This window comes from Leptonotus elevatus, chromosome 1 (assembly GCF_054856555.1).
Source record: "Leptonotus elevatus isolate MCC_2025b chromosome 1, RoL_Lele_1.0, whole genome shotgun sequence".
Lineage (NCBI taxonomy): Eukaryota > Metazoa > Chordata > Actinopteri > Syngnathiformes > Syngnathidae > Leptonotus > Leptonotus elevatus.
Window position 1 is genome coordinate 11,594,957 of NC_141239.1, and position 10,044 is coordinate 11,605,000.

General features: G+C 40.7%; 1 protein-coding gene across 1 annotated transcript in view; it reads left to right on the forward strand.

Annotated features, from left to right (window-relative positions):
* yes1 (YES proto-oncogene 1, Src family tyrosine kinase) overlaps nt 1–10,044 on the forward strand; it is a 42,353-nt gene that overhangs the window by 8,322 nt on the left and 23,987 nt on the right. Inside the window, exons 2-6 of the mRNA XM_086074459.1 lie at nt 3,361–3,651; nt 5,503–5,602; nt 5,878–5,976; nt 7,686–7,789; nt 7,885–8,034. Of these exons, the coding sequence (XP_085930585.1) occupies nt 3,369–3,651; nt 5,503–5,602; nt 5,878–5,976; nt 7,686–7,789; nt 7,885–8,034 (736 nt within the window). The 5' untranslated portion in view covers nt 3,361–3,368. The remainder of the gene's footprint in view (nt 1–3,360; nt 3,652–5,502; nt 5,603–5,877; nt 5,977–7,685; nt 7,790–7,884; nt 8,035–10,044) is intronic.

Genomic DNA, 10,044 nt, shown 5'->3' on the forward strand with positions numbered 1-10,044 from the left:
AGAAGTATGAGGAATATGTAGAAATGTGCGACTCCACAAGTCTCGACTACTGTTGAAGAAAACATAAGTAAATCACCGGCATTTTGATGTCATCTTATCATTGTCATTTCATACATTAAAATTTTTATTTGTTTCAATGGCAGAGTGGTCATCTCCTAGCCCAAAGGTTGCGGGATCGATCCTCAGCCCTGGTGACCATGTCAAAGTGTCCTTGAGCAAGCTGGGTATTTTTAAAAACGAATAATTAACACCCTCCCCGTGTAGAAAAAAATTCTGTCCACACTTCCTCATTTGTTTAAAAAAAAAACTATTATACTAAAACACAGAAGTGTGTTTTAAAGCTCAAGGGAACTGAGGAGGAACCCCTATTGTGTGGTTTTTTTTTTCATAATACTACAAAGAAGGGGCACATTTGCTCGATTGTACAGTCTTTCCAAATTAAATAAGATAATTGAAAATATGAACATACAGTTGTTGTGGCAGAGTTGTAGTAGTTACTGATAATTACTACGTTTAAACATGCAGGCAATAACCCTTTTAAAACCTAAATTTAAGCAATATTTGGGGTTTGTAAGGCCATGGAAACACGCGCAAACAGAATATGCCCTAATTCAAGTTTTAAAAAACCCAAATAAGAGCCCTGGGTTACTCCTTTCATAACCGAAATTCTTGCTCATACAAAAGCGTTCGGAATATCTCGATCGATTGGGGCAATGTTTTTCGCTGTGCACATGCGCGCTATTTTCTTTTTCGTCTTCTTTTCTTCTTCGCTGATTTGATTCGCAAGGAATCTTTGTCTCTGTAGTCACAACTTGTATGCGTCCAACTTGCTATAGCATACATTGATTTCTCCACTGCGTTTTCACATTATTTTGTCTCTCTACGCCTATGGCGAAAACGCCACAGTTTGTGTCTTTAAACACATATAGTAAATACAAGTATATAAGTGCATACTTCTGGCGTGTAACCCACTAAAAATACTCAAGCCGTTGTTAACAAACAGGACACTTGCAGCAAAGAATCACACTTTAGGAGCGAGGAGGAAACGGACTATTTTATTTAATGTGGTGAGTGACATAAATATGTATTTTATTGAATGTATTGTAAGTTAAAAGCGGAAATGACGTTATTTGCGTAATTACGTTGTCCGCGCGTCGCGGTCTGAACGGGTTATTCCAATGGAGCACAAATGAGCATGTAAACGGGAGTAACTCTTTCCGCCACAAATGTAAACGTGTTACCTTGATTGTTTCAGAAACCGGAATTCTAACCTTAACCCGAATATTGACTGCATGTAAACGTAGTCAATGGCGCTAGAGAGGAAACGAGCAAGAATAAAAGAGAGAGTGTGGATATTTCCACATCCACTATCAAAAAACTGACCTGCCTTCTACTGTCAACATTTGACAGTATTGTCAATTCAAAGCTGCTAGATTGCCACCGTTTCAGTTTCCCTTTCTCACATGTTCCATCATGTGGTGGTCCTCAACCTTTTTTGCGCCCAGGAGTGGGCAATATGACAATAGTAGATCGTGTGACGAAATGCAGGGCTCACGATATAATTTCTGTGGAATCTATTGATCGCGACGTAAAGCATTTCAGCACAATTTGACCGCTCATTTTCTGCCACTGACTGAAAATGAATTTGACAGCCAATCAGTGTGGCCAAGTTCCGCACACTCCTTGTTGCCCCGCCTTTTCCACAAACAAGTGTGAGGCATGGCGCATGATGGCAGAGGAGCGAGTTTGTTCCGAAATTCAACGTCCATAATATAACTGTTTGGGCTTCATGCCAAACGACAAAGAGAAGGCGAAAATCATATGCAAAATGTGCAAGGCGAGGATGAAGACAAGTTACGGCAACACTATGAACGGCAGCATCCTGCACAGTACAATGAGAGCCAAGCTAATAACTAGCAAGTAGCAACAACAGCTCGTTCCTGCGCCTTCAAAACAGCCACAGAAGCGTCCACCAAACGCTTGTCACATGACATTGGATCCGTGTTACGAGCTGCCAAGTCGTAAGTTTTTTTTTTTCCCCAAACACCACCGTTCCTCGCATGTATGCAAATTGGAGAAAAATAGTGGCGCAAAAAATACAAAAAAAGAGTCTGTTTTGCATTTAAGGCCCATTCAGACCATCGGAAACTACATAACCCGCGATGCACTCCCAACGATTCGATTTTCAAAATGGCCATTAATCAAATTAATTCGATTTATTGCCCAACCTTTTGTAGCCTCCACACAACGAAGGTAACTCACTCCCACTTAGCTGAAGACACGACCTAACTGGCTCACACGCTCTTGGTATTGTTTTTATGCAGCAGCGAACGATGTACGTACGTCCAAATGGACACGAAGACGTATGATGTTACGCATTACGTCATCACGTCAATTTCGCGATGCAGTATTGAAATTTGTTATCACCTAGAAAACTACACCGGTAATATCGTAGAAGGTATGATATGGAACACCCCTATTTCATATTAATTAAAAGAAATCGTGATAAAATCAAAATCTTGATTTTATCATTAAAAAAATCATGATATTCCATTTTTGCAAGATCTCCCAGCCCTATTTGCGCCACTGACCAATTCAAACAAGTAGACGCTTTTCGCGGACCGTCAATCATCATGCTGGAGAATCTCATTGTTAAAGCTCGAGCCATCATGAAGAGGATGCTCTAAGCACTACACTACACTTGACGTCTTTATCTAATACTCGTGGGAAGAGTGAGTAGGATTACCTCATTTGCCGGGCATCCTTGAAGTTCAGATAAGATGAATGCCCGGGTCTCGTATATCAATGAAGAGAAGGGCGATACCGTGCTTTTTTTGTCTTAAATCTATGTCAGTGAAACGGCCACAGGCTGAAAGGATCTTGTTTCCAGCTCGGATGGCTGCGCAGCCTTTTGTTTGGGATGTCACGGGAGGTTGTTGGTTGGCCTGTGGCGAGCCCTCATTTTACACTACTCAGACCTCACTGTGCTGTCTACAACATTATCTACTGGTTGAAAGAGGAATCGCTGCAGTAGATTGACTTGGGATGAAATATTGTAAAATAATTCCACACTAGTAATACACGTTTGCTTGGCTCTAGAAAATAATGCTGTTTATTGCAGTAGAAGTAGTGTCATGATTTAGCTGTCTACTGTGCAAACAAGATACAACATCACAGGACTTTGCCAACAATATTAATAGTACCACAATAAAGCGATTGCATGATGTATATTTATATATTGAAAAATGAATAGCTCAAGATATAAAATCATGATATTTTGCCAATGACATTGTTAGCCTAACAATACAGCGATTGCTAGAGCCATGCTTGACCGATTTCCTTCCCTCTCGTCCCCTGCAGGCTTGACGATGGGCTGCGTCCGGAGCAAAGAGGACAAAGGCCCGGCGCTAAAGTACCGGCCGGATAACGCCAACACCGCTCCGGTCAACGCCCACCTTGGCCACTACGGTCCCGAACCCTCACTGATGGGCCACTCGCCTGCAGCAAAGACACTCAACAACAGCTATAACAGCCACGGGTCTGCGCTGACCCCATTTGGCGGTGCGTCGTCCGCTATGACGCCTTTTGGCGGCGCCTCCACCTCCTTCACATCGGTGGCTGTGAGCAGTCCCTTCCCAGGTGTCGTCACAGGTCGGTTTACACGGGGCTGTGGCGCCCCTCTTCCTAAATTGTGCAGTATTTTTATGGGTTCCTACACAAGTATGGATTCGTATAGATTATTTTTTTCAGCGGTAGAGTATTCATCTCCCATCCGTGAGGTTGTGGGCTCGATCCTCACCCCAGGTGACCATGTCAAAGTGTCCTTGAGCAAGACACGGAACCCCGATTTGCTCAAAAATGGACCTGGCAGTGCCCTGCGCGTGGCAGCAGTTGGTCATTGGTGTGTGGATGTGTGTGCGAATGGGTGAATGATGAGGCATTGTAAAGCGCTTTGGGCACCATATAGTGTAGTTAAAGCGCTATTTAAAAAGCAGCCCATTTACCATTTTTACTTGTATACATTTCATATACACATCATACATACTGTATATACACCTGAAAAAGTATGGAAATTTGATTTTTTGCGACATAAAATCAAGAATAGCTAATAAAAAAAGAAACCGAACACATCTTGTTTTCAGGGCACATCTTTCATTTGTTTTTATTTTACCGTAAATTTATATGGGGATATATTTATATATACACACACACACACAATATATGACCAGAAATCTTGTAGTGTCTAGAAAAAGTATGAACATCTCAATTGTGAGAGAACACTGACTTGAACATAGAGCAAAACATATTTCCTGTTTATCAATCTCAGATGTTAGACAATCATCATAAGTAACCATAAGAATGATGCAAAACGAAATAGATACCATAGGAAGCAACGTGGACTCCCCAGAAAAGTGCGTCCATCCTCCGTCCATGCAACGATGCTTTTTATAGTCTTTGTCGTAGAACTTAATGTCGATTTGCAGTATGAGTGATAAACACACACACTGCTCGCCCGCTCTCAAGGAGAATAAAGTGACCTGAGGGAATACCACCAATCTAATCCTACCCACTCAATTTCCTCTTGAAGATAAGCATACGTGTGCAGTTGCCGCTTCACACTACACTGTGAGTCCGACAGGCTGACTCTTTATTACAGCTATTACGTAGGTCATGTGACTTGACATGGTCCAATAAGCACAGTGAATCAATAATGATAAGACTCAATGAGTGTTATTTGTTTGCTTTTGTAGAGTTGGGTTTATCTGGCACCCCTTTGCATAAGTTTAAGCAAGTAAGATAACCCTAACAAGCTTTCGTCATTTTTTTAAATTAATTTTGTTAATGTTAATCAGCAGGATTACTCAAACAAAAAAAGTTCACAAAAGGCATACCATTTTGGTGTGAATTCAAATGATCCTTTCTTTTAATGTACTGATTTTTATCTTAATGTCCAAGTGAATAAAACATGAAGCAAGCATGCGTCAGTGAATGTGGGCGATCGAATGTGCACTGTGGGGGGGTCAAAAGAGCAAAGATGATTGAATCAGTCTAAGTGGTTAAACCTTGAGATATTTAATGTTAGCTATTAATAAAGCAAGAACAACACCTTCTTGTTTTTTGTTATTCATCACATTTATTTATGAAATCTGTACTGGTGGCATCCTTGAACTTCGGGTGGCCTGACACAGTCTCATAGTGGCCCCGGGGCATTGGGCCACAGTTACGGTCAGACCCTGCTCAGACAATTTGTTCTGGAAGTGAATTTCTGTAGGTTGGCATCTCTATATTCCCGCTTTGCATTTTTGAAAGTTTTAATTCCCCATTAAAGCCTCCAGTCAATTGGACGCACAAATCCGTGACTGGCTACCGTTTTAGCTACGCTCTAAAGTGGAATGTTGAAAAACACAGTTGAGTCTTTCATGATATAAAGTAAAACTGTAAGCCGTGTGGGGCTGCCTGTTGATAATTCCACACATCTGTTGCTGTTCATCTTGCCTTCAGGCGGCGTGACATTCTTCGTTGCGCTGTATGACTACGAAGCGAGGACGTCAGATGATTTGTCGTTCAAAAAAGGCGACCGCTTTCAAATTATCAACAACACGTGAGTGCCTTTGCTTCTCTCCTGCTTTGTGTGCGTGTGCGCGCGCGTCTTTAATCCGTTTTTTTGCTTTGGTCTGCTATTAAGGCTGAAATCTGTCTGGGTTAATGGGCTTCTCTGACTGGGCCAGCTGTTCTCATCACTTTCACCATGTTCAGCTCTGCATTGTTCAATACAACTGAGTGACGGATTGGAAATTGTTCTTATTCCCAGCCGTCGAGTTGTTTGACATGCTTGTTTGCATTGTAAATCCTACCAAAGCGTTGCTCTCCTTCTAGGGAAGGCGACTGGTGGGAGGCTCGTTCCATCAACACGGGGCAGAAAGGTTACATCCCAAGCAACTACGTGGCCCCTGCCGACTCCATACAGGCCGAAGAGTGAGGATGCCTTTTTGGCCACCGTCTCGCCCTCGTTGCCATTTTCAACACATTCCTCCACCCGCTCCGTCTGAGAAATGCTTTTCCGTGGTCACACTGTGACAGCCCGTCACATACACATGCAGAGGCTAAACAATAGTGCCCTATGTTGTGATTACAAGTTGGTGGCAATCCCATGGCTGGTCATCATGTGTGACACAAAACTCGTATAAACTCTTGTCCTGTTATTGTATCCTATCCTAGGAAATATTGGAACTATTTTCAGTTGTTGTTTTTTGTGCAGAATCAAGCAACTCTCACGAAATGATCATATACTGTAATACATTGCCAGCGATGCCTATAGTGTCACAATACACCTATTGCAAAATATGTAACGGTCTGGAAGAACAAAGTAACTCACCAGGAGACCGCTGTTGCGCGCTAACCATTATATTGGAATAAAAACAAGTAGCCGACACTATGAAGCCATCACGATAACATGAATGATAACGCAATAATAAATATATAGAAGACAGTAACTCGCAATCTAGTATCAAAATAATTTGCCAACTTTATTGATAACATGATACATACGCTGCATGATATTCGATGTATTGGAAGACGAAATTAACACAATACTTTGGTGAACTGAAAATATTTATAGTATGAGACAGCAAGTGAGCAATAATATTTCTATTAAAAAGGGGGGGGGGATTACTCAAGATACTTAGCCAACAATATTGAAGGAATGATACGTATATTGCGTGACACATTGTCAACACTGGAAGAAAAAACGAACAATAATATGTTCTGAACAATATATATGGTATCATGTTAGAAATTATGTGATATCTTGGAAGAATAAGTCACTTGTACTTTTTTGAATGATATCTATAGTATTATGATACAGCAATTATGTGATAATTGTTATTTTGGAAGACAAAAGTGACTTATTTCGTTTTGACAAATGCATATTGTTGATCAAATGTGCGAACGGTTCCCAAAAGTTTAATGCAGCATCTTTCTCACGAGATAGTGGTAGATACATTTCATCATGTTTGTAAGATAACATGCACTGTGGCCCTCCAGAAGCATGCAGTTGTACAATATGAGCCTTTTGTAAAGCGCTTTGAGCACCTTACATTGGGTGTTTTTTTTATTCTAATTTTCAAGAATTGCGAAAAACAAACTGAATGTAAACGGCAGAAATTAATAAGCGACTAAAAGACCGGATATACGTCGCATGTTTTGAATGATACTACGTCACACACACGTTTGAAGTCACAGTAAATTGCGGATGATAAAGTAAGATATGTTTGGGGAGACGAAGAAACTCTATTATTTAAAAAATTAATTAAAGAAAAAAAACAATGCCATTTTAGATGGCTTTATTAACATCAGCTCTTAATGTAACGACACACTTCACTTACACGCGGGAGGGAAATCAAAACTAACATTCCCACCTGGAACTCCCCAAAGTTCCATCACTACAATGTCATCTCGCGGCGCATATCCGCAAAAGAAGAGCGGATGCAATCGGGCATAAGTCGCAATTTCTAAACATTTGGGTGGAAACCTGACAAGTGTAGATAAAAGCGCTATATAAGTGTGCTCCATTTAAGTTTATATGCATTTTAGTAATACTAGACATGATTGAACTGATGAAAAAAACAAAACAAATTGTATGTACACAAAAAGACCAGACTTCATCACCACTGTTCTTTCCACAGATGGTATTTTGGCAAAATGGGTCGCAAAGACGCTGAGCGACTTTTATTACTTCCAGGCAACCAGCGAGGTACTTTCTTGGCACGAGAGAGTGAAACCACCAAAGGTAAGCTTTCGTTTCCCGCAGGTTAATGTCAATGTGAATTATGACACGGTATGTGAAGTTGACTGTTGGCATTTTGTGAATGTTTTCTTAAAAAGGTGCCTACTCTCTATCTATCCGTGACTGGGATGAAGTCAAGGGAGACAATGCGAAACACTACAAAATACGAAAGCTAGACAGTGGCGGCTATTACATCACTACTCGGGCTCAATTTGACACGCTCCAGAAGCTGGTGAAACACTACACGGGTATGTATCATCAACGCTTGAGCTTCAGTTTTGTTTACCACTGAATGTTGCGCTAACTATACAAGCAGTCTCTTAATATTATATCTCTTACTTTATTCAGACGTAAATGGAGCACTTGTAGAGCCAATGAATTATTCAGCTGCAGATCTGCTGCTGGGATATACATATATTCAATCCGGATTTTCACGGGATTTATTTTCTTCCCTCCTGTGATGCCTGAAAGACCCACTAGAGCAGGGGTGCTCAAGTTCGGTCCTCGGGAGACCCTATCCAGCCTGTTTTCCATGTTTCTCCCCACTAACACACCTGATTCATGATCAGGATCGTTATCAGGCTTCTGCAAAGCTTGCTGACGAGCTGATCATTAGATTCAGCTGTGCTGCAGGAGGGAAACATGGGAAAACAGACTGGATAGGGGCTCTCGAGGACCGAACTTGAGCACCCCTGCACTAGAGTCTCCAAAAATGGAAGAAGAAAGCCCAGTGTGACTTAAAGTGACGACACAATAGTTTTTAGTACTTCGGCTTCTTTTAAATTGCTCTGTTCTACCTTCAAGGCACACAAATGCTTTTGCAGTGTCACCCCATTCACATCATGATCAATGATCGTGGTAGGAAAAGGGAACCACTTAAGTCAAGTGCTGGGTTTGTAGTTGGCAGACTACTTTTCCTGTTCCATGGATTATGACATAACTGAATTTTGAATCTGGGATGAATTTAAATATACAAATCATTGCAACTCAGTTGGTATAAAAATAAAATCAATTTCCAGATACACAAATTATTGAAAATAGCATGATGCCGTAATTGTGTGATAATAAATATACAGTGGACCCTTGCTCGCCTATTCGCAATATTGTTTTTCAAAATGTTTTACTTTTTTTTTTTTTTTTTTTTTTTTGAGGGGTGCCTCCCCCCGTTTTTTTTTTTCATGGAAAACACCTATTGGCAGTTTGTGTGTGTGTGTGTGTGTGTGTGTGTGTGTGTGTGTGTGTGTGTGTGTGTGTGTGTGTGTGTGTGTTTGCCTTTGTGTATTATGAGGACATGTCACCTGAATACACGCAACACTGCGAGGACATTTTGAATTATGAGGACACAGCCCATGTCCTCATAATTCATTCAATGCAGAAGTGCTTCTAGGGCTGTAGAAGGCTTAAATCCAAAGTTTTAGCCAATGTCCTTGTAAACCATAATTACATGAATTTGTGTATTTTTGTGTATTTGATGACGCCCCCTGTAGGAAGGTCCTCGTAATGCACCACTTCATGAATTATTCACACCAGTGTATATTTCACAGCATTTGATTGGCTGACCGTCACCTGTCCCCACAATTACGCACATGTCCCCATAATTCAGTTTTTTCTCAAAATGCTGTGTATTGTGAATGTTTGTCTGTAGACGCAGAGCCTTTTTTTTTTTTGCAGCCACCAATTCCTAAGTAGATAAATTAAATAATGAAATACACTATGACATTTAATTATATATTTCAGCATTTAATTATTGCAGTGGTTGTTTATTTGAAAATATACAATGGTTAACAGCTGTTTATCACATCACTTTGAACAGCTGGAGGCAGAGACAGAGAAACTGTCAGTGCCGTATATTGATTCATCATTTAACATCCCACCCTGCCTTTACAATGTAACATCTTTCTGTACACCAGTGGCCAAATGTTTTGAGAATGACATTGATTTTCTAAAAATCTCCAGTGCTGACTTATTATTATTGTTTTTTTATGATGGCAATTTGCATGTACTCCAGAATGTTATAGTGATTAGATGAATTGCAAAGTCCCTATTTGCCATGAAAATTAAAGTAATTTCCTTTAGTGACCTTACAAACTTTAAGTGAAGAAGGCTTCAGGGCACCCAAGAAAATCCAGCAAATGCCAGGACTATCTCCCAAAGTTGATTCAGCTGCGGGATAAGGACATCACCACCAGTGTAGAGCTTGCTCAGGAATGGCAGTAAGCAGGTATGAGTGCATCTACACCCATGGTGAGGGAGTAAGA